General features: G+C 47.1%; 2 protein-coding genes across 3 annotated transcripts in view; one reads left to right on the plus strand and one right to left on the minus strand.

The window, feature by feature from the left end:
* The window catches only part of LOC148504722 (uncharacterized), an 80620-nt gene that overhangs the window by 43309 nt on the left and 11483 nt on the right, over positions 1-25828 (plus strand). The gene's annotated exons all lie outside the window — the stretch shown is intronic.
* LOC148504723 (uncharacterized) lies at positions 1734-23629 on the minus strand. Of its 2 annotated transcripts, XM_088448575.1 has the most exons (7): positions 23544-23584; positions 15862-15940; positions 7296-7448; positions 6961-7039; positions 6744-6841; positions 6155-6596; positions 1734-3622 (listed from the first exon to the last, which is right to left on the minus strand). In XM_088448575.1, the coding sequence occupies exons 4-7, from the start codon at positions 6992-6994 to the stop codon at positions 2460-2462; spliced, it is 1737 nt and encodes a 578-aa protein (XP_088304701.1). In that variant the 5' UTR covers positions 6995-7039; positions 7296-7448; positions 15862-15940; positions 23544-23584; the 3' UTR covers positions 1734-2459. The 2 variants fall into 2 exon arrangements, with proteins under 2 accessions (XP_088304701.1, XP_088304700.1); XM_088448574.1 differs by lacking the exon at positions 15862-15940 and having other exon boundaries at positions 23544-23629.

The following is a 25828-nucleotide window of genomic DNA, read 5'->3' on the forward strand; positions in this document are numbered from 1 at the left end:
TCCTGCACATCCCATCATTGTAGGCTGGTCTCCTCTATCAGTTATTCATGTCTTCCTGGTATTGTGTTACCTACACATGTGGGGAATATGGGTAACAGACCTAAATACAGAGAGAATTACATGTCCTATCCTGCACATCCCATCATTGTAGGCTGGTCTCCTCTATCAGTTATTCATGTCATCCTGGTATTGTGTTACCTACACATGTGGGGAATACAGGTAACAGACCTAAATACAGAGAGAATTACATGTCTTATCCTATACATCCCATCATTGTAGGCTGGTCTCCTCCATCAGTTATTAATGTCATCCTGGTATTGTGTTACCTACACATGTGGGGAATACGGGTAACAGACCTAAATACAGAGATAATTACATGTCCTATCCTGCACATCCCATCATTGTAGGCTGGTCTCCTCTATCAGTTATTCATGTCTTCCTGGTATTGTGTTACCTACACATGTGGGGAATACAGGTAACAGACCTAAATACAGAGAGAATTACATGTCTTATCCTGTACATCCCATCATTGTAGGCTGGTCTCCTCCATCAGTTATTCATGTCATCCTGGTATTGTGTTACCTACACATGTGGGGAATACGGGTAACAGACCTAAATACAGAGAGAATTACATGTCCTGCACATCCCATCATTGTAGGCTGGTCTCCTCCATCAGTTATTCATGTCATCCTGGTATTGTGTTACCTACACATGTGGGGAATACGGGTAACAGACCTAAATACAGAGAGAATTACATGTCTTATCCTGCACATCCCATCATTGTAGGCTGGTCTCCTCTATCAGTTATTCATGTCATCCTGGTATTGTGTTACCTACACATGTGGGGAATACGGTAACAGACCTAAATACAGAGAATTACATGTCTTATCCTGCACATCCCATCATTGTAGGCTGGTCTCCTCTATCAGTTATTCATGTCATCCTGGTATTGTGTTACCTACACATGTGGGGAATACGGGTAACAGACCTAAATACAGAGATAATTACATGTCCTATCCTGCACATCCCATCATTGTAGGCTGGTCTCCTCTATCAGTTATTCATGTCTTCCTGGTATTGTGTTACCTACACATGTGGGGAATACAGGTAACAGACCTAAATACAGAGAGAATTACATGTCTTATCCTGTACATCCCATCATTGTAGGCTGGTCTCCTCTATCAGTTATTCATGTCATCCTGGTATTGTGTTACCTACACATGTGGGGAATACGGGTAACAGACCTAAATACAGAGAGAATTACATGTCCTGCACATTCCATCATTGTAGGCTGGTCTCCTCCATCAGTTATTCATGTCATCCTGGTATTGTGTTACCTACACATGTGGGGAATACGGGTAACAGACTCCACATCCACACACAAGTCATGTAACCCCTATTTGTACAGAAAGAGCTGCAGTTATGGCCCCATATACAGGTCCAGCTGACCAGGCTGACTACACCAACATCTAAGCACAGGACTCATATTCTATAGTATCACTGAGCCCCTGTGGGAACAAGGTATGTAATGTAAACACCCATAATGCCTCTTTAGCACATAAGTTCCTGAGCCTGTCTGCGCCCCTGCTTGTCCTCCTCACATGCTGCACCCCTACATGTGACAGGTCATCAGGAGCACAGCTGTGATTGGTAGCAAAGTGCTGCGACACACTGTGTGGCTGGTGACCCTTTACTGTGTTCATCTGTGTTCCCTGAATCTAGATTTCAGGGAGTGAATGGTACATCCAACGTACTGTATGACACAAAGGCTTTTATTATATTGTTTTATACATTAATGTACACAGTATTTAGCACTGATGCACCCTAAGCAGTACCTAAATAATATACATTAAATGTATCAATCGGCCATAGTGTAAATATTCAGCAGCTATTTCATAGCTCAAGCATATAAATGATCATTTAAATGTGATGTAGGTGAATAAAATGGTGAGAGCATAGACCACACTGCAATCAGTCACCAGGAGCGTCTGCAGGTCACATATACAGAGCTGATAACACTAACTGTATATGATATTGGTAGCGCAAAAACACTGTAACTGTATATAATGGTAGCACAATAAATACCAATTGTTGGGAACTATTGGGGCCCCATAAGGATGTAGAAACTCCAGCTAGAATGAGTCTCCCCAGATTGGTTTTTATTACGCTACCATCATGTACAGTGACAGTGTTATTAGCTCTTAATGTGTGACCTGCGGACACTCCTGGTAAATAATTGCCGTGATCTATGCTCCTTCAGCGCCGTCTCCACTTCCCCGTGTTGTACTTTGTTTACTGGTGACTATAACATATGGACTGGCAGCATTACAATGACTCAGTCACTAGCTACCAACTACGTATTGTTGTTTACTTAGTCATTATTTAGCATATTTATTGTGTTTTCTCCCTACACACCTGGATTGTGATCTGTGCAGCACCTAGGGTCCATGAATATCAGCTCATTCAAATTGTATTTCACCTGTATGAGTTCTCTGATGTATAAGAAGATGTGATTTCCGTATAAAACATTTCCCACACTCATCACATGAAAATGGTTTCTCACCGGTGTGTGTCATCTGATGTCTAACAAGAAGTGATTTCTTGGGAAAACATTTCCCACACTCAGAGCATGGAAGTAACTTCTCACCTGTGTGACTTCTCTGATGTACAACAAGATCTGATCTGTGTGTAAAACTTTTCCCACACTCAGAACATGGAAATGGTTTCTCACCTGTGTGACATCTCTTATGTGTAACAAGATATGATTTATGTATAAAACATTTCCCACACTCAGAGCATGTAAACGGCCTCTCTCCGGTGTGTGTCATCTTATGTCTAACAAGATGTGATATCCTGGTAAAAGATTTCCCACACTCGGAGCATGAAAATGGTTTCTCACCTGTGTGACTTCTATGATGTTCAACAAGATGTGATTTATAGGCAAAACATTTCCCACACTCAGAGCATGTAAATGGCCTCTCTCCGGTGTGTGTCATCTTATGTCTAACAAGATGTGATTTCTTGGTAAAAGATTTCCCACACTCGGAGCATGAAAATGGTTTCTCACCTGTGTGACTTCTGTGATGTTCAACAAGATGTGCTTTATATGTAAAACATTTCTCACACTCAGTGCATGGAAATGGTTTCTCACCTGTGTGTGTTCTCTGATGTGTAACAAATTGTGATTTACATGTAAAACATTTCCCACACTCAGAGCATGTAAATGGCCTCTCTCCGGTGTGTGTCATCTTATGTCTAACAAGATGTGATTTCTGGGTAAAAGATTTCCCACACTCAGAGCATGGAAATGGCCTCTCACCTGTGTGACGTCTATGATGTGTAACAGAAACTGACTGACATACAGAACTTTTACCAAAATCAGAACAAGATAATATCGTATCACCTTTATGAGCTGTACTGTGTGTAACAAGCTCTGAATTATCAGGAGAATGTTCATCATGATTAGAGGGATCAGATGACATATCTGCACTGTGTAGTGCTGCATGTATATTTAAGGTAATGGGGGGTTCTCCTGGACAATCTTGTCTGTTCTTGTCTTCTATTTGAAAATCTGGAAACACTATGAGATCTTCCTCAAAGGTATTCCTGCTTGTGTGTCCATCTACAGAAAAAAAAATGTATGAGAATAGACATAATTGTTTATATTGAGGAGCTAATGTTCTTGGATGTCTCAGTGCTTTCTTAAAAAGAAATCTCTAAAAGGTGCATACACATGTAACAATTTTTTGAACGATTTAACTAAAACGACATCGTTTTTAGTTTGTAGTTCATTCTGACTGACCAACTGAACGATTTTCATTAAGGGAAGTTACAAAAATATTTTGTAGATCAAAAAATCTTTCATCTGACAGATAATGTGGCAGAAAATCGTGGTAACAAAATCGTTGTGCGTGTATGCAGCTTAAGACTGAGCATATTGTCTTCCCACCACCTTGAGTCCTCTCCCCTCCCTCAATTTTACTATCCATCTACAACCTCACTATTCTTCTATCTCACAAATCCGCTGCCATGGAGATATCTTTAACTGTGTCTTCTACATCAATAGCCACATTCAGTCCCAGTCATGTCGCTTCCACTTTTGAAATATCTCCAGGATCAGACTCTTTCAACTAAGACCCTCATCCACTAACCGGTCATCTCCAGACTGGGTTAACTGTAACTTCCTCCCATGTGTCCTCCCCAAATCTGATCTCTTATTACTCCAAACTGTCCTCAATGCTTCTGCCAGGCTCATCTTCTCCAAGCTACTGCTTCTGCCTCACCTCTCCCAAAGGTTCTACACTGGCTCCTCATCCCTTTCAGAATCCAATTCAAACACCTTAAGGTGCCCATCCACATATCGATATTTGCAAGCGATTGCACGATAACGTTGTTATCGTGCAATCGCTTGCAAATCGTGCATGCATCGTGCACATTTATGTCGGAAACGACCAGCAATGCGCGCGCCCGCTGGTCGTTTCCGACATCTATCATTGTGCGAACAAACTGGTCGACCTGATGATAACGTCAGAAGATTGATGTGCCTGCACTGAACGACTGCTCATTTAATTTAGGCTCATCACAGACAAACGACTGCACAATTACAATGTCGTAATCGTGCAGTCACTTTCAGCTCGTCTAGTGGACGGGGAGCATTATACTCCCCCCTATATCACCAACTGCATCTCCCTCCAGAATCCCATTACCCACTTACTCTGGCAATGCCTGGCACCTCTCCTCCCAACTAATTATATCCTCCTACTCCTGCCTTCAAGACTTTGCCGGTGCTGCTCCCCACCGCTGGAACTACCAGACGCTCCACCTCTTTCTAAAGCTTCATACAGACTCTCAAATCCCACCTCTCCTATGTCCTACCTTCACCTCTACTAAAGCTTTCCTGCTCTGTATTCTAACCCACCTCTCTATGCTCCTCGCTCACTGTCTCCCCTCTCTGTGTCATCCCTGTCTGGCAATCCCTCCACCTATAGACTGTAAGCTCTAATGAGCAGGGCCCTCTTCCCTTCTGTGCTTTTGCTCCCCTGACCTATACTATCACCTCCTCCCCAATACTAACAGCATCACCGAACCATTGGGCTCAGCCCATGCTGCTACTGTGATTACGGTGACTGTATGAGCTGCAGTGTTGTTATAGCTGGTGTCCCATGTGCTACAATGTTTTGTTCTGTAAGTCTTCTGCACTATTCCCTTGTTAGGCTTGCAATGTGTTCTGTTTATATACTGTGTAAGGCAATGCTGACCCCATATAAATAACGGATAATGATACTGATAGTGAGACCACAATTTCTAATTTGAATTTGCAATCTACTGTACAGCTAATTATTACAATAATAACTGTACATACAGCAGATATGGCTCCTGCTGCACAGATAAAATACAACACAACGGGATTACCAAGCAGATGGCATAGACCCAGCCATGGTGACATGTGGTGAGTAACATTCCCCAAGCTTACACATTGCCCAGCTACTATCATGGAACAGGAAGCCACATAAGCCAGTGACACTGGGCAACCAGTCACTTCTCTCACACACACACTGGAGACGTGGAAGCACAGTAGCTGTGTACACTAGCAGCATGTCCTGGCCACCGGTTACACTACTCATCGGTCTCCAGGTAGGCACAAAGGTAGCAAATGGCAAAAGTGGAACAGCAACTATATGTCCCTCTGGTGCCACAGTCCCACTGTCAGAGTCACACTACTATTATAGGCTGTCATTCATTGTAGACAAGCATTGGTGGAAGCACTGTGCAATAATACATGTGTGCTTATAGCTTTGTGTGTGTGTATACATGGTTTGTTGTGATGTGAGAGTATATAGTTTTATAGTGCAGGGAGGATACTGGTCAGATCTCTGGGCTGGTAACACACAGTGACATGATGTGAGGAGGAGAGCAGGAGTATAATAGGGGCTGATGGCTCCTGATGTATGAGATACACCAGAGAGTGTGGGGAGGAGACTGATCAGATCTCTGGGCTGGTAACACACAGTGACATGATGTGAGGGGGAGAGCAGGAGTATAATAGGGGCTAATGGCTCCTGACTCCCACACTGTGCAGACACATTTTACAAATTAGTTTCCACTGACAGAGGATGGTGTAGGATAAGAGATTGCTGTAGTGACTATTACTCACCTGTGCTGATATCTGTAGGGATTTCCTCCTCCTTACACAGCTGATAGTTCATCACATAAGTCTCTTCTTCTCCCTCTATATCTTCTGCCTTTATATCAGTCACATACGTCTCTTCTCTCTCTATATCTTCTGCCTTCATATCAGTCACATACGTCTCTTCTTCTTCCTCTACATCTTCTGCCTTTATATCAGTCACATACGTCTCTTCTTCTCCCGCTAAATCTTCTGTGTTCATGTTAGTCACATACGTCTCTTCTTTTCCCTCTATATCTTCTGCCTTTATATTAGTCACATATGTCTCTTCTTCTTCCTCTATATATTCTGTCTTCATATCAGTCACATACGTCTCTTCTTCTCCCTCTATATCTTCTGTCTTCATATGAGTCACATATAACTCTTCTCCCTCTATATCTTCTGCCTTCATATCAGCAAGCTCATCACTCTAAAGCACCCATAAAATTATGTTGGATTTAAATGAGATTAAAAAACTAGAATATCAATATATAAGTGGTTAATAATACACACACAGCTTCTCTACAGATCATATAGTGACAGTCACTTAAATATATTGGTGAGACCCTACATCTACCTGATGCTCCTGTGGGATCCTGTGATTCTCCTCTGTACAATCCTGTGAATAAAGAGGACGGGGACATCTCTCTGGGATATTTCTGTTATTGGGTCCATCTGTAGGAGACACACAGTGACTGAGTACATTGTATATATGTGATTATCAGATGATGTGTGTATATAGGGGGCACCCATACCTGCTCGCCCCTGTACAATAAATGGCAGTCTCCACTTACCCAGTGATGTGAGGGGCCGGTGATTCTCCATCATCACGTCCTTGTACAGACTCTTGTGTTCCCTTATATACTCCCCCTCCTGCATGGAGACATAAACAGTGACATCCTGACACCTTATAGGAACCTGACACAAACAATGATACGGTCATCACCCAGACACATCCCCTGGTGTTACTGTATAATGTCCCATTCCCAGCAGTCACCTCTCCAGTCATCACCCAAACACATCCACTGGTGTTACTGTAGAATGTCCCATTCCCAGCAGTCACCTCTCCAGTCAACACCCAGACACATCCTCTGGTGTTTCTGTATAATGTCCCATTCCCAGCAGTCACCTCTCCAGTCAGCAGTTGAATGATCTTGTTGGCAAGTTCCAGGATCTTTTGGTGATGAGTCTCCAAGTCCTGCTCAGTCCTCCTGACTCACGGGGACGGGTGCTGGGTGTCTTACACTCACAGGATGTCTTCCTCACTACTGTGTAATACTATCTAATGGAGGAGACATAACTATAATATCAATTTAACTCCACCTACCAGGAACTGTTAAATAAGTGATCACTTTGCATAATATACAAGACTATTTCACAAAAAAATATTTTTAACAATCTCCTATATACAGGAAAATGTAGAGTATACAGTATCTCCTACAGCTCCGACATCTTTGGGTTAGTGACAAAAAGCAAACAACATACTGCGAGCAATGTAATAACAACCCAACTCTTGTGAGGACTGTGGGACTGATACTATATCTGAGACCCACTCCCTGCTGCTCGGCTATTACTATAGGTATAAGTGATGTCACTGTGACATTCCCAGATCCTCTCACCTCCCCAGTCATGTTCCTGTATTATTACTATAGATATAAGTGATATCACTGTGACACTCCCAGATCCCCTCACCTCCATGGTCATGATTCTGTATTATTACTAAAGATATGTGATGTCACTATGACACTCCCAGTGCCCCCTCACCCCCCCAGTCATATCCCTGTTATTACTATAGAGATAAGTGATGTTACTATGACACCACCAGACCCTCTCACCTCCCCAGCCATGTCACTCTATTATTACTATAGAATGAGAGATATGGTAAGAACTTACCTTTGTTATCTCTCTTTCTTTGAAGTCCATAGGGTCCACGGGAAACCTTGGAGTTTAGGTGATGGCAAGGACATCCGGGAACCACGCAGTTACATTTTTCTCCGAGGATGCACCGGGCCTCTCCCTATACCCCACCCCCAGGCCAGAGGCACCTTAGTTCATAGTAAGCCAAAGGCCGGAGGAGGATAAAAGAGAGAAGAATGTCTGTAACACTCAAGAATCACATTCTCTCAGATGAGGAGACGGAAAAACCGGTGGCCAGAGCGGAGCCCATCTGAAGCACATGTGACCAGTGAATCCTATGGACAGAGAGAGATAACAAAGGTAAGTTCTTACCATATCTCTCATTTTCTTCTTCAGGGTCTAAAGCAGGGGTCTTCAAACTTGGCCCTCCAGATGCTGTGGAACTACACATCCCAGCATGCACTGCACAAAGTTTTAGCATGATGTTATATCAAAAAGGTGGCAGTGCATGCTGGGATGTGTAGTTCCACAGCAGCTGGAGGGCCAAGTTTGAAGACCCCTGGTCTAAAGGCTCCACATGGAGACCTTCAGGATGTCCCAAAGCAGTCCTTTTAAGGGTGGAGACACTTCTGTGCTGAGAGGAGAATCCGTCGTCCAAAGGAAGCATCCTGAGAGGCAAAGATATCCATTGCATAAAACCTCAGTGATGTCAGTGGGGCCGGCTTCAGACGGTAGGCGTTCCCTTGGGAACGCCTCCGTCTGGCAGGCACGCCCCCGGCATGCCCACCAAAGGGGGCGTGCTGTCAGTCACCATCGACAGCACGTCCCCTTTGATGAGACACTCCGAGCGACGGAGCTCCCTCCGTCATGCGCATGCGCAGTGGGGAACATCGACCCACTTGCGAGCGTACTGCTGCTCGCGAGTGGGTCTGAATGACCCCCTTTGAGCATAGTGTTAACTACAGAGCTGTAAAAACAACGGGACCTTAGAAGGGATGCCTGAAGAGCCACACCGTCAAAGACAGATGACCCAGGTCCGGGTAAAGGCAAGGACCTTGAGACAACAGGTCCGGACATGAAGGCAACAGCAACGGAGTGTCGATGGAGAGACTCTGAAGATTTGACTACTAGTGACATCTGGGCCACGCTGGAGCCACCAGCAGGATAGTGCCTCCTTCACGTTTGAACCTCCAAATTACTCAAGGAAGCAGAGAGAGTGGAGGAAACAGGTACGCCAATTAGAAGTTCCGCTTGACTGACAGAGCGTCTACCAAGAGTGCCCTGGCATCTCTTGTTCTAGACCCGTACACCGGCAGCTCTTAGTAGTGTCGGGATGTTAGTAGGACTTCCTCTGGGAGATCCCACTTGTCCACTAGTTGAAACACCTCTTGGTGAAGAGACCATTCCCCTGGATGTACTTCGTGACGGCTGAGGAAGTCCGATTCCCAATTGAGAACTCCCGGAAGGAACACTGCGATATGGCTGGGAAATTACCTTCTGTCCATGTCAGAATGTGTGACTCCGAATGCCTCCTTGATGGTTGATGCAAGCCACAGTGGTGGCATTGGCGGACTGCACCTGCACAGGATTCCCCTGCAGAATGTGCTGGGCCAGCTTGAGGGCCCTATAGACAGCCCAAAGCCCCAATATGTTAATCAGGAGGGCTGATTTGACCGCTGTCCTACTGCCCTGAAAAGAGTGCGGATCGTTCACTGTGCTTCAACCCTGGAGACTGGAATCCGGTGTCAGGATCACCCAATCCGGGATCCAAAAGGTTGTTAGATGAACCGTCTGGAGCCACAGAGACAGACGCACCACCGGACAGAGCACCATCGTCTGAGCCTTTATCCGATGGGGTAATGGCCTCTGCATACCCGCATCTGCAGTGCGGACATCTTTTCTGCAGTTAGGAAAGGCCTCTGTTGTCCAATAGGGCTCCCAGAAGAAACATTTTCTGAGAGGGAGACAGGGAGTGATTTCCAATTAATTAACCACCCGTGTCTGAAGAACAGTAATAGTAAGTTGCAGACGGTGGTGGAAAGATTCTGGAGAACCCGCAGGAGGTCATCCAGGTATGATAGCAGACGGACACCCTGTCCCCGCAGATGGGCCCAAAACTGGAAGTGTTGCTGTTGTATAGCAAACCTGGAGATAACGCTGGTGGGAAGACGCTATAGACACATATATGTATGCTTCCTGTCACGCTTGCCACTGAGGTGTTGAAAGCAGAGGTCCGAGGTTGGGGAAGGAATCGGAGGCGAGGGGCCTGAATGTATAATCTCCTCATCCACAGGGTTTGGACGTTAACGAGACCTTATCAATGGTGCGGAGTCTAACCTGCTCGGAGGTATTCACCAGTGACCCCTACCAATCGAGATATGGGTTTTAGCTGCACCCAGCAGGCAGGTCGCTGTCCTTTGATCTGGTATCCAAACCCCGTGGGAACAGAGATACGCACAGACTGTGGCCCAAGGAATATGCCTCCCTAGGAGGCACAGTTGCACTAGAAATTGGTACTTGAGGTACCCACCGGTAGAGATGTGTAGATGCATTATTGCGCTGAAGAACGACTCCTTGATATAGAACACAGGCAGAGGTGATATGACGCACTGTAGCTCCGGAAGGAGACGCTAAGTTGTACACAGGCTGTGGTGCTAAGACGCACTGTTGCTCCGGAAGGAGACGCTAATTTATACACAGACTGAGGTGTTATGACACACTGTTGCGCTAAAAGTAGCGCAGAGTTTGCACACAGGCCTGAGATGTTGAAACGCACTGCTGCCCTGAAGGTAGCACGGAGTTTAGCTCACTAGAAGAAATGGTAACACTGAGTTGCACATAGGCTGAGATGGAATGACGCACTGTTGCACGGAGGACACCACAGGGCAGCACTCCAGCAGAGATGGCCAAACGCACTAGAGAAGACACGAAGGTAATCTCGGAGGAATCTGGAACGAGGACCCAACTAGGAAGGACAAACGTTGTTCAGGCAACTTCCTGGAGTTCTGGAGCCAGATTTATACCCATGGGTAGCAGCTAATAGGAGGACAGCGTCAGCTGACCATGACCTTGCTACCATTGGTAGATACTGTCACATGAGAAAGGACTGTCATGGCGGCGCCCATGACAGAAACTCCAATCTCCGAACCACAGGGCCTTGCATGGAATCCTATAGCACCTAAGGCAGAATTCTCATCGCATCCCCCGCCGCCGCACCAGAGGTCTGACCGCACGAGAAGTCAGGGGAAGCCAGGGTGGAGGTAAGAGACGGACGATCCTAGGCTGAACACTGACACATCCTAAATATCCAGTGATACCATAAAATCCCCAGGTTCCATAGCCAGTAAAATGTAGCGTAGGATTTCCATCCTGAACTATGGCACCCAGAGGAATGTGTTCAGGCATCTGAGGTTAAGGATAGGCCAATGAGATCCAGTCAGATTTCTAACCAGAGAGAGCAGAATAATAACCAGTCCCTAGCTAAGATAGCGGGATAGGCACATTAACCCCTGATTGCAGCAGGGATGGTATGGCTTTCTGGATCTGCAAGGCCCTGGTCGTTTTCAAAAGAGGGTCTGAGCAGAAAAACTGGTGAGGAGATCTTCAACGGAATGAGAGGACATACCCGTGAGAGAACCTTACTCTTATCCAAGCACCTGTGGAGTTTTGCACCAGCACTGGGTGAACTGAAGCAGTCGGCCTCCCACCTTGGGATCCCCCAGAGGGAAGCCCGTCCCAACGGGCTGAGGGAATATCCTCGGACTTGGAAGCAGTATGTCTTGTACTCCAGGCCTGTGTCTTGGGTGTGACAGCCTTCTGGAAGCTGATGGCCTTGGGAAGGCCTGATCTTTGGAGGTTACCCTGAGGACGAAAGGACCAAAAGGGGTGCGATGCTTCAGTGAAGCCGCAGCAGAAGGCAGAATTTGTGCTGCCAACATATCCACCATCCTGTCCAGGTCAGGTCCGAACAATATTTCTCCAGTGAAGGGTAAGTATGCTAGGCCTTTCTTGGAACCAGCAGCTTCCAAGAACGCAACCACCGGGAACGGCGAGCAGACACAGCTTCAGCAGAGACACTGGAAGTCAGGAAACTGATATACAGAGCAGTCATCCCCATATCAGTGGCTGCAGCACCGATGTTACCAACCAAAGTCATCTGAGCCCCATTAGCATCTGAGGGAAGGGTATATAGACTTCAGGTAAACCTCCACCTTCCTACCTTCAGGGAAGAAATGGAAGACACAGGTAACGTAGCACTTTTAAGTAAGCGTATTACATGTGAATCCACCGCAAGGGATGCTTTCCATTTCTTGCATAAATTTCAGGAAATGGATAACACGCAGCTTCTCTGAGGTTGCTTACCGGGCAATTGCCAGGCTGCAGCCAAGTGATCCACTAATTTACCCGATAAAGGGAAATCCGCAGAAGTTACCTTTATCTGTATAAACAGAGCACGCTTGGACAGAGGAGCTGATTAGTCATCCTCTATGACTAAGACGGCTCTGACAGTCCGCACCAAAGCAGGAATATTAAACCCAACCCCAGTCTCCACCTCCTGTGGAGGGGACTCAGGGTAAGAGACATCTCAGTGAGGGCCGCGTAGACTGTGATGATACCATAGGACGCTTAAATGGCTGTACGGCTTTCTCCCCCTGCAACATGTCTGTAGAGCAGTAGAAGTAGCCGCCAGGCTTTGACATCTACCCATGGCGGGGGCACAGGAGGAATCTGCATAGCAGTAATCTGTTGTGGCAATTGCTGAAGGAAAAAGGGATCGCTGTGGTAAACCCCATAGAGGTGAACACAGCTGGCACCGCTAAGCGGCCCGCAATAGTAGCCAGGACTTGAGAAAAAGGAAGCCCATAGGGGGTTCCTGCACAGGTACCGGGACATTAGAAGGGCCTAGTGGATTATAACACCTTGCACATAATCCATCCTGTACCGTCTCCTCCTCACTTAGAACGTGCCACACTTAACCTGCAAGGTAGCAGAGTGGGTGCAGCAGAGCGTACTTTATTGTCCCTCCCAGACGTAGCTGTAGGGTAATATCACACAATATGGCACTGGGTATAATGCAACCACTGAGTATGTATGATACTAGTAGGAAGGGAAAATACTGATCCTTGTCTGATGCTTGGGCAAGCTGCAGGAGCACACTGCTCGGATATGGCACAGTGCAGCACACAACAGTATGTGACCATTCTCACAAATACTTCGCTTTATATATGTGAGATGTCAGAAATAGAGAAAGGTATAGACATATACTGACAGCTTGTGGAAAAAATAGACACAGACAGTCAGCACTAGCATAAGTCACATACAATGTAGAAATGAACCTGCACAATGACACTATAACTGACTACACAGACTCAGTGTCTGGTAGGCAGTAGTGCTACATACACTGACCTCAAACAGGGAGAGGTAAGCAGGAGGACTGGGCACAAACTGGCCAGAGAGAGCTGCGACACCTTAGAAAATGGCTGCTGGAGAACTCAGAGGAGACGTGCCCCGTGGGAGGAGAGCAGCTCAGCAAAGCCAGACCGCAGTGGAAAGGCGCGCTGAGCTGAGGGAAAGAGCCGCTAAACAGGGAAGGTTGCCTTCCCTGGTTGGCTATTAACCCCTGGGATGCTGGTTCCCGCGCCAGCTTCAAGCCCCTGGTGGTCTAGTGGAAGCGCAGGGTATGTAGTGCCTGGCTCTACCGCTGTCATCTCCGGTATGTTCCCGGAGACCGGAGGAAAAGGATCCGCCTTACCTGTCCCCGCAGTCCTGGGAGTCCTGCGAGGTCCAGCTAGCAGAGACCCTGGTATCTCTGCGCCGGCGGGATGACAGAGCGGCAGCGCGGACGTCCAATGAACAGTCCAAAGCTGTGCGCTTCAAACAGGAAAGCTAACAAAACTAAAAATAGCGTTGGGGCTGCTAATCAGCCCCCAGCATTTACAGTGACCCGACTCTGGCCGGGTTCCAAACAAAACGAAGGTGCCTTTGGGGGAGGCCCGGTGCATCCTGGGAGAAAAATTTAACTATGTGGTGCCCGGATATCCTTGCCATCACCTAAACCCCAAGGTCTCCCTGTGGAGCCTGAAGAAGAAATAAGTGATGTCACTGTGACACTCCCAGATCCCCTCCCCAGTCATGTCCCTGTATTATTACTATAGATATATGTGATGTCACTGTGACACCCCCAGATCCCCTCACCTCCCCAGTCATGTCCCTGTATTATTACTATAGATATTTGTGATGTCACTGTGACACCCCCAGATCCCCTCACCTCCCCAGTCATGTCCCTGTATTATTACTATAGATATAAGTGATGTCACTGTGACACCCCCAGATCCCCTCACCTCCCGTCATGTCCCTGTATTATTACTATAGATATAAGTGATGTCACTGTGACACTCTCAGATCCCTTCATCTCCCCAGTCATGTCCCTGTATTATTACTATAGATATAAGTGATGTCACTGTGACACTCCCAGATCCCCTCACCTCCCCAGTCATGTCCCTGTATTATTACTATAGATATAAGTGATGTCACTGTGACACTCCCAGACCCTCTCACCTCCCCAGTCATGTCCCTGTATTATTACTATAGATATAAGTGATGTCACTGTCATGTCCCTGTATTATTACTATAGATATAAGTGATGTCACTGTGACACTCCCAGACCCCCTCACCTCCCCAGTCATGTCCCTGTATTATTACTATAGATATAAGTGATGTCACTGTGACACTCCCAGATCCCTTCACCTCCCCAGTCATGTCCCTGTATTATTACTATAGATATAAGTGATGTTACTGTGACACTCCCAGATCCCTTCACCTCCCCAGTCATGTCCCTGTATTATTACTATAGATATAAGTGATGTCACTGTGACACCCCCAGATCCCCTCACCTCCCCAGTCATGTCCCTGTATTATTACTATAGATATGTGATGTCACTGTGACACTCCCAGATCCCCTCACCTCCCCAGTCATGTTCCTGTATTAGTACTATAGATATAAGTGATGTCACTGTGACACTCCCAGATCCTCTCACCTCCCCAGTCATGTCCCTGTATTATTACTATAGATATAAGTGATGTCACTGTGACACTCCCAGATCACCTCACCTCCCCAGTCATGTCCCTGTATTATTACTATAGATGTAAGTGATGTCACTGTGATACTACTCCAGATCCCTTCACCTCCCCAGTCATGTCCCTGTATTATTACTATAGATATAAGTGATGTTACTGTGACACTCCCAGATCCCTTCACCTCCCCAGTCATGTCCCTGTATTATTACTATAGATATAAGTGATGTCACTGTGACACCCCCAGATCCCCTCACCTCCCCAGTCATGTCCCTGTATTATTACTATAGATATGTGATGTCACTGTGACACCCCCAGATCCCCTCACCTCCCCAGTCATGTCCCTGTATTATTACTATAGATATGTGATGTCACTGTGACACTCCCAGATCCCCTCACCTCCCCAGTCATGTCCCTGTATTATTACTATAGATATAAGTGATGTCACTGTGACACTCCCAGATCACCTCACCTCCCCAGTCATGTCCCTGTATTATTACTATAGATATAAGTGATGTCACTGTGACACTCCCAGATCCCCTCACCTCCCCAGTCATGTCCCTGTATTATTACTATAGATATAAGTGATGTCACTGTGACACTCCCAGATCCCCTCACCTCCCCAGTCATGTCCCTGTATTATTACTATAGATATAAATGATGTCACTGTGACACTCCCAGATCCCCTCACCTCCCCAGTCATGTCCCTGTATTATTACTATAGATATAAGTGATGTCACTGTGACATTCCCAGACCCTCTCACCTCCCCAGTCAGCAGGTAGATGATCTCCATGGTGAGATGTAAGATCCTCTTGGTCCTGTGACTCCCGTCCTTGTCCATCCTCATTGAAAATAGAGAACATGTGATGTGTAATAAAGACTCTGCTTCCTCACAGCAGGACCGTCTAGGAATAAATATAACAGACATCACAGAGATATAGGCCCTGATTCAGAGCCGGACGCTCTGACCAGAGCGCTCGCTCTGAATCAGGGCCCACCTCCATTAAAATGGAGCGTCCTCCTGGACGCTCGTATAGCTGTGGGTCACCACCCACAGCATATACGAGCGTCCAACAAGATGGTCGCGATGGTATTGACCATCGCGACCATCGGACTTGCGAGTGAAACCCTGTGGTCGGGTTTCTCAACCGCAAGGCCAGGAGTGATTTTGGCTCTATCAGAGCCAAAATCACTCCCACTGACATCACTAGTGATGTCAGTGGGGCCGGATTCAGACGGTAGGCGTTCCCATAGGAACGCCTCCGTCTGGCAGGCACGCCCACCAAAGGGGGCGTGCTGTCAATCAACATCGACAGCACGCCCCCTTTGGTGCGAGACTCTGAGCGAAGGAAAGTCCTTCGCTCGCCGGGTGTCGGGCATGCGCACGACGGAGCTCCCTCCGTCGTGCGCATGTGCAGTGGGAAACATCGACCCACTTGCGAGCGTACTGCCGCTCGCGAGTGGGTCTTAATGACCCCCATAGTGTTCACTCTAGCTCCGGCGCGAGGCAGGGCGCCGGAGCTAGAGAGGGCGAACGAGAAGGGGGCGTGGTCATTGAAAAGGGGCGTGTGTCTATAAGAAGCGTCCCCTTTTCGTCACTCTTGGGGGCGTGCCCAGCACTTACGGACACGCCGGGCAGCCCCCAAGCCCTGCAGACAGGGAGAATAGATTCCGGGCGCATGCGCCCGGCGTCTATTCTCCGGCGGTGACCGGGTCACCGCACATTTCTTCACCCGCGGGACACTGCGTCCCGTAGGTGAAGACGGCACCCGCAGGCTGTGAGGGCAGGGTGCTTTTTGCCTTCCAGAAGGAGGGCAGGGCGCCGCCCCCCGCTAAAACAGCCTAGCGGGAACGCTAGAGAACACATGTAACACAGTAAGACATGTAACACTGAGTGACCAGTAAGTCTCCCCTTTCCCCTCAGCCATAGAGCCCTGGTCAGTGTCTGTCAGAGGTTCCTGTGACCCAGCCCCATAAGGCTCCTCAGAGGCCGTCACACAACGCTGTACTGTATAAGGTTACACCAATGCTCCTCTCCTGGCCGGGGGTCTTATTCCTCCCAGACACAGATTTGGTGCAATTTGCTCCACGTGAATCTTTTACAAACACATGAATTAGGGATGTTGGTATTTTTTTTTGTTTTACATTTATTCCAGAAACTGAGAGAGTCTGTGACTATACTGAGGTCATACAGATAACAGGGGTGTGAGGGGAGAGTACACAGGAGAGCGAAGGGGTGCAGATATGGGGAGAGGGGAAGTAACGTAGGAATACAGAGCACACAACAGGGGGTGTAACAGCTGTACAGAGGTGTCAGTAACACAGGGGAGGGGAAGGGAACAGAAGAGGTTAATAACTCAGGGATAGGACAGCAGGCAGCCCAGGGGACACACAAAGGGTTACACAATACAGAATCCCATCAGTCACTCTGCACAAATGATGAAATGACAAATGACCGCACCTCAGATGTATGTTACATGTGTGACCAGCCTGCCGGCCGTGTGTGTGCAGCGTAGGGTGGGGTGAGACATGTCCTGGGGGATAATCAGTGACACTCTGAGGATCTGGGGACTGTCACAGCCACTGGCTGTCTCTGAGAGAGTCTCTATTGCTCAGGATAACAAGACGCCATGACAGACAGTCTCAGCTCAGGGAGTGCAGCCCTTTGTTACATGGGATATCTGCGTCCTTCTCACACATCCTTCCCCAGCTCCTGTTATGTATCATATGGTATATACAGTACATACATGTTATATATATACGTGTTATACCTATTATGTGTTATTCCCTGACCACTCATTACTGTTATTATTACTCTGCAGCTGCTGCTATAACAGGACACCACAGGCTGCTCCCCTTGTATAATAATAACAGGACACCACAGGCTGCTCTCTCTGTATAATAGTAACAGGACACCATAGGCTGCTCCCCCTGTATAAAATAATAATAATATTAACAGGATACCACAAGCTGCTCCCCCTGTATAATAATAACAGGACACCGTAGGCTGCTCCCCCTGTATAATAGTAACAGAACACCACAGGCTGCTCCCACTGTATATTAATAGTAACAGGACACCACAGGTTGTTCCCCCTGTATAATAATAGTAACAGGACACCAAAGGCTGCTCCTCCTGTACGGCATTGCACCACAGGCCGCTCCCCCTGTAAAGTAGGACATTACAGACTGCTCAACCTATTTAGTAAGACACCACAGGCTGCTCATCCTGTATAGGAGTAAACCACAGGTCACTCCCCCTGTATAGCAGGACACCGCAGAACACTCCCCTGTATAGTAGGTCCTGGATAGGACACCGCAGGCCGCTCCCCCTTTATAGCAGGACACCGCAGGCTGCTTCCCCTATATAGTAGAACCCTGCAGGCTGCTCCCCCTGTATAGTAGGGCACCGCAGGCCGCTCCCCCTGTATAGTAGGGCACCGCAGGCTGCTCCCCCTATATAGTAGGCAGCACAGGCCGCTACCCCTGTATAGTAGACACCACAGGCCGCTACCCCTGTATAACAGGACTCCGCAAGCTGCACCTCCTGTATAGTAAGACACCGCAGGCCGCTTCCTCTGTATAGGACACCACAGGTCCCTCCGCCTGTACAGTAGGGCACCACAGGTCGCTCCGCCTGTACAGTAGGGCACCACAGGTCACTCCACCTGTACAGCAGGACACCACAGGTTGCTCCGCCTGTACAGTAGGACACTACAGGTCGCTCCGCCTGTACAGTAGGACACCACAGGTCGCTCTGCCTGTACAGTAGGACACCACAGGTCGCTCTGCCTGTACAGTAGGACACCGCAGGCTGCTCCCCCTGTATAGTAGGCACCACAGGCCGCTTCTACTGTATAGTAGGCACCACAGGCCACTCTCTCTGTATATTAGGACGTTGCAAGCCGCTCCCCCTGTATAGTAGGCACCATAGGCTTTATACAGCTTCCAGATACTGTCCCTACTTGCAGGCTCCCAAAGTGCTGGGTGGTAGGCTGTTTCATGCCGGGTGGTGCACCCGCAAAAAACACCCTGGAGAGAACACTGCCCTGTAGAGTAGGACACCACAGGCTGCTTCACCTGTAGAGTAGGACATCACATGCTGCTCCCCCTGCACAGTAGGACACCACAGGCTTTTCCACCTGTATAGTTACAGCTAGATCCCCTTCCGTAGGACACCATTACCTGCTTAGCGTTCCCGCTAGGCTGTTTTAGCGGGGCGCGGCGCCCTGCCCTCTTTCTGGAATGTAAAAAGCGCCCTGCCCTCCAGAAGGAGGGCAAAAAGCGCCCTGCCCTAACAGCCTGCGGGAATCGTCTTCACCCGCGGGTCGCAGTGTCCCGCGGGTGAAGAAATGTGCGGTGACCCGGTCACCGCCGGAGAATAGACGCCGGGCGCATGCGCCCGGCATCTATTCTCCCTGTCTGCAGGGCTTGGGGGCTGCCCGGCATGTCCGTAAGTGCCGGGCACGCCCCCAAGAGTGACGAAAAGGAGATGCGTCTTATAGACACGCCCCCTTTTCGATGACCACGCCCCCTTCTCGGTCGTGTGCGCGCCGTAGGCCCTCTCTAGCTCCGGCGCCCTGCCTCCCGCCGGAGCTAGAGGGAACACTACCTGCTGATTCAGGATACTGAGACGATACATTCTTCGAGCTGTATGTAACCCCGCCCACTCCCCACTGTTATGTGTTAAGCTTTAAGAGGCTCTCTGTCTGCTTTTTATTTTCAACAATCTGATTGACGTTTCGAGGAGCCAATCAACTCATTATCAGGGAGGAGGCGAAGGCTGCAGCCATAGAGAAGGCGGGTGGGTGGAGCTTTTTTTATTCAGCCCGGGCTTCTGGTAATCCCCTCTGTAATAATGACAGGGACCATACATGTCCTCAGTGCAGGAGGGTGGCGGCCATTTTTTTGTATACCATTCCGGCAGCAATATGTGTTCTGCCTAATATGATCTATCATTCCCACAGGAAGCAGCAGGGACAGTGAGCAGGCATTGTAATGTTGTGTCTGGCAGCAGATAATTATATTATTATTCTATAGCCTGAGCAGACTCTGGTGTCACTTGGCTGTAGTACAGGAGCAAGGCAGGGCCGGCTCCTGACACGTTCTGTCAGTGCCGCCGCACAGGAGCCATCCATCAGCCGCTGCGGAGTTCCAGTTCTTGAGCTGCCTAGCGACAGGATCTGAGACTCATGCTAACGCTGGCAGCAGAAACAGCCTGATAGTGGGCCAGATGTACTAAGCTCTGCAAAGTGATAAACTGGAGAGTGATAAACCACCAGCCAATCAGCTCCCAACTGTCATTTCTCAAACACAGCCTGTAACATGACAGTTGGGAGCTGAGTGGCTGTTGGTTTATCACTGTTCAGAGCTGAGTACATCTCCCCCCAGTATCTGTCACTGTGCCGTTGTACGGGACTCTCATCACCAGTCTGATGTCTTACATGACTGGTGAAAGCAGATCCCAGTGTATGTAAACGCAGGGATACTAAATGTCCTCTCTAGAGACACAGATCCTGAGATATAGACCATTTATATACCTTTGGAATTTTGCCCTTTTTCCCAATTTATAGAGGAACGCCTCATACATCATTGATTGTTCATATATACAGTATGACAAAGAGGTTTATGGTCTGTCTTCATGGTGCATTATTAGTCTGCATGAATATCACTATATGAACGGTCTTGTATCTTCTTTCTTTTCATATTGTCACCGATATTCACCTTTGAGTGAATACTGTCACTGTCATACAAGTATATGCACTTTGCCACCTTTCTGATATATGTCATATACACACTTGTATTGTATATCTATGATTGTTTTACTTATAGCTCGTTGTCTAGAGACATTTATTTTTTAATGGACATTAAAGGTTATGTTTTGGGATTATTTAAGGTGTGCCCCACCAATTAGGAGTACTCTCTTTTTCTTTTTGTTGAATACCGGTTACCTGCTCCTCGGGTGCACCCTTATACTGACATGATGTCACAATAATACGTATATTTACATTATGAAACGTTTTTTTTTTATCCTAACAATATTGTTTCTGGCCTTTTTTTAACCTAATTTTGGATACTACTGTAATAATAATATTATGTATGTAATGTGGCCTATTTGTTACCCTGGTGCGGAACCATTTCATCTCTTTTCCATCCCCCCTTCTATCTTTTTCTGTTTCCTTTCTTAACACAATTTAGTTTTTTTGGGGTGATCCCCATTTCCAAAGTACACCTTGCACAGGGTATAGGATACATTGTATCTCCTTTAAGGTTCATATTATCTGCATTCATCACTGGTTTTTGTTTAAAAAATGAATGAATGAATAAACGACACCATTTAGGAGCTGGATAATATCTTCTCACACAAAACACAGGAAGGGATTCCTAACATTAGTTGGGAACAAGACTTTAATACATTAAAACAAACATTACAGAAGAGGACTAGGGTACACTGGGACTTAACCACTATTGAGAGTTATATTAAACATAAATCTCTCCCAGAGGTCTAAAGCTGGCCACACATCTACAGATTATCTGTCCAACCGGCCAACCAGTTGATTGGTCGGACTGAGAATCTGGTAACGTATGATAGTAAATGACAATCAGCAATTTGCTCCCAAACGCTGGAAAATGGACAAAAACTGATGTTTGAACAAATTGTTTAGATCAAACATTTAACAAACTTGTCTGACGCCATTTTCATCTGTTTTCTGGCATTTAGGAGCAAATTGCTGATCATTAGTTACTCCCATACGTTACCAGATTTTCATTCTGTGAAAATCACTGGTGATTCTGTGAGGAGACCTGGAAAACATGAACTGTTCCCTAAGGACTGGCACTGGGAAACGTTGGTCCCCTACACACAAGGTACTAAGCACCCTTTACACCAATACAAAGCCTCAGACAGGTGAGGACTCAGTAGGGCCTATTACAGAGGACGTCTGTGCATCTTATACATCACCCGGTGTACACTATGGTGTCTCTCTGTGTATTCTGTCACTTCCACACTAATAACCACCTACTGAGGGTACTGACCGTCAGCTACAGCTGATACGTTCTGTATGGGGGGTCTGAGTGTGCCGGACACCTCCCTTTCTCTATAGTCTGTCACCCACCGAGCAGTGAGTGCTCCAGCTATATTATATGTAACACCAGGGTCTGCTCCACCTGTATTATATGTAACACTAGTGTCTACACCAACTCTAATATATGTAACACCAGGGTCTGCTCCACCTGTGTTATATGTAACACTGGGTCTGCTCCACCTGTATTATATGTAACACCAGTGTCTGCTCCATCTGTATTATATGTAACACTAATACCCACCTACTGAGGGTACTGACCGCCAGCTACAGCTGATACGTTCTGTATGGGGGGGTCTGAGTGCACCGGACACCTCCCTTTCTCTATAGTCTGTTACCCACCGAGCAGTGACTGTTCAAGCTGTATTATATGTAACACCAGGGTCTGCTCCACCTGTATTATATGTAACACCAGGGTCTACTCCACCTGTATTATATGTAACACCAGGATCTGCCCACCTGTATTATATGTAACACTTTTAACCACCTACTGAGGGTACTGACGGCCAGCTACAGCTGATACGGTCTGTATGGGGGGGTCTGAGTGCTCCGGACACCTCCCATTCTCTATAGTCTGTTGCCCACCGAGCAGTGACTGTTCAAGCTGTATTATATGTAACACCAGGGTCTGCTCCACCTGTATTATATGTAACACTAATAACCACCTACTGAAGGTACTGACCGCCAGCTACAGCTGCTACGTTCTGTATGGGGGGTCTGAGTGCACCGTACACCTCCCTATCTCTATAGTCTGTTACCCACCGAGCAGTGACTGCTCCAGCTGTATATGTGACACCAGGGTCTGCTCCACCTGTATTATATGTAACACCAGGGTCTACTCCACCTGTATTATATGTAACACCAGGGTCTGCCCCACCTGTATTATATGTAACACTATTAACCACCTACTGAGGGTACTGACCACCAGCTACAGCTGATACGTTCTGTATGGGGGGTCTGAGTGCTCCGGACATCTCCCTTTCTCTATAGTCTGTTACCCACCGAGCAGTGACTACGCCACCTGTATTATATGTAACACCAGGGTCTGCTCCACCTGTATTATATGTAACACCAGGGTCTGCTCCACCTGTATTATATGTAACACCAGGGTTTGCTCCAACTGTATTAAATATAACACTAAAGTCTGCTGCACCTGCATAATGATAATGCAGCACCACAGACTGCTCCACCTGTTTTATTGTAACAGGCCAGGGTCTGTATTATATGTAACACTGGAAGCTGACCTACCTGTATGACAATAACATAACACTACAGACTGATCTACCTGTATAATGATAATGAGGCACCACAGTCTGCTCCCCCTGTACCACAATAATAATGATATATTAATAATAAACATCGTTACCTGTCGCCGCTCTCTGCACCTCACCCGGAAGTTGCCATTTATAGAAGACACGCCCCTCTAGATACGCCCCACCCCTCTCATCTCCGTGTAGCTATGGCTACTGTCAGCCCCGCCCCTCTTATGGTAGTGACCGCCCTCCTCTCATTCCCCTCAGTGCGTTGATTGGCAGCAGCAAGTAGCCAATCAGGCGGCACAAAGTGGGAAGGACGTCCTGTAACTAAGCAGCGACCTGCACCTGCCGCTCACAGCTTCATCACTAGAGTAACAGCTAAATAGTATGTATAGGTGTCCTCATGTACGGTGATCGGCGGCCATATTCTTATAGTCTCCCAGTCACAGAGCAGAGGGGGCGGGGCCACAGAGGCTTTAGCTGCCATTTTGTCATAGATATTCCTGACAGCCGGAGCCAGGTAACGTGTCCTGTATATATTATATTATTATTATATAGGGGAGAGGGGACTGTACAGTGATATATGAGGGGGAATAACACAGCTCCCAGCACACACTGATATGTGGTATTATTATTAAATAGGGGAGAGGGGACCGTACAGTGATATATGAGGGGGAATAACACAGCTCCCAGCACACTCTGATATGTGGTATTATTATTATTATATAGGGGGGAGGGGACTGTACAGTGATATATGAGGGGGAATAACACAGCTCCCAGCACACACTGATATGTGGTATTATTATTACATAGGGGAGAGGGGACTGTACAGTGATATATGAGGGGGAATAACACAGCTCCCAGCACACACTGATATGTGGTATTATTATTATATAGGGGAGAGGGGACCGTACAGTGATATATGAGGGCGATTAACACAGCTCCCAGCACACACTGATATGTGGTATTATTATTATATAGGGGAGAGGGGACCGTACAGTGATATATGAGGGGGAATAACACAGCTCCCAGCACACTCTGATATGTGGTATTATTATTATATAGGGGAGAGGTGACCGTACAGTGATATATGAGGTGGTGTCGCAGACTCCGTTGTTACTATAATACAGGTGGCGCAGACCCAGTAGTTACTATAATACAGGTGGCGCAGACTCTGTTGTTACTATAATACAGGTGGCGCAGACTCCGTTGTTACTTTAATACAGGTGGCGCAGACTCCGTTGTTACATTAATACAGGTGGCGCAGACTCCGTTGTTACTATAATACAGGTGGCGCAGACCCAGTTGTTACTATAATAAAGGTGGCGCAGACCCAGTAGTTACTATAATACAGGTGGCGCAGACTCTGTTGTTACTATAATACAGGTGGCTCAGACCCCGCTGTTACAATACAGGTGGTTCAGACCCCGTTGTTACTATAATACAGGTGGCGCAGGCCCAGTAGTTACTATAATACAGGTGGCGCAGACTCTGTTGTTACTATGATACAGGTGGCGCAGACTCTGTTGTTACTATAATACAGGTGGTGCAGACTCTGTTGTTACTATAATACAGGTGGTTCAGACCCCGTTGTTACTATAATACAGGTGGCACAGACCCCATTGTTAGTATAATACAGGTGGCGCAGACTCTGTTACTATAATACAGGTGGCTCAGACCCCGCTGTTACAATACAGGTGGTTCAGACCCCGTTGTTACTATAATACAGGTGGCACAGACCCCATTGTTACTATAATACAGGTGGCGCAGACTCTGTTGTTACTATAATACAGGTGGTTCAGACCCCGTTGTTACTATAATACAGGTGGCACAGACCCCATTGTTACTATAATACAGGTGGCGCAGACTCTGTTGTTACTATAATACAGGTGGCTCAGACCCCGCTGTTACAATACAGGTGGTGCAGAGTCCGTTGTTACTTTAATACAGGTGGTGCAGACCATGTTGTTACTATAATACAGGTGGGGCAAACTCTGTTGTTACAATGATACAGGAGGCGCATACCCCGTTGTTACTATAGTACAGGTGGGGCAAACTTTGTTGTTACTATGATACAGGAGGTGCAAACCCCATTGTTTCTATTATACAGGTGGGGCAGACCCCGTCGTTGCTCTAATGCAGGTGGCGCAGACCCTGTTACTATAATACAGGTGGCGCAAACACTGTTGTTACTATAATACAGGTGGTGTAGACTCCGTTGTTACTATAATACAGGTGGCGCAGACCCCGTTGTTAGTATAATACATGTGGCGCAGACCCCGTTGTTAGTATAATACAGGTGGCGCAGACTCCGTTGTTAGTATAATACAGGTGGCGCAGACTCTGTTTTTACTATAATACAGGTGGCACAGACTCAGTTGTTACTATAATACAG

Source organism: Taudactylus pleione, unplaced genomic scaffold, assembly GCF_031769625.1.
Source record: "Taudactylus pleione unplaced genomic scaffold, aTauple2 ptg000459l, whole genome shotgun sequence".
NCBI lineage: Eukaryota > Metazoa > Chordata > Amphibia > Anura > Myobatrachidae > Taudactylus > Taudactylus pleione.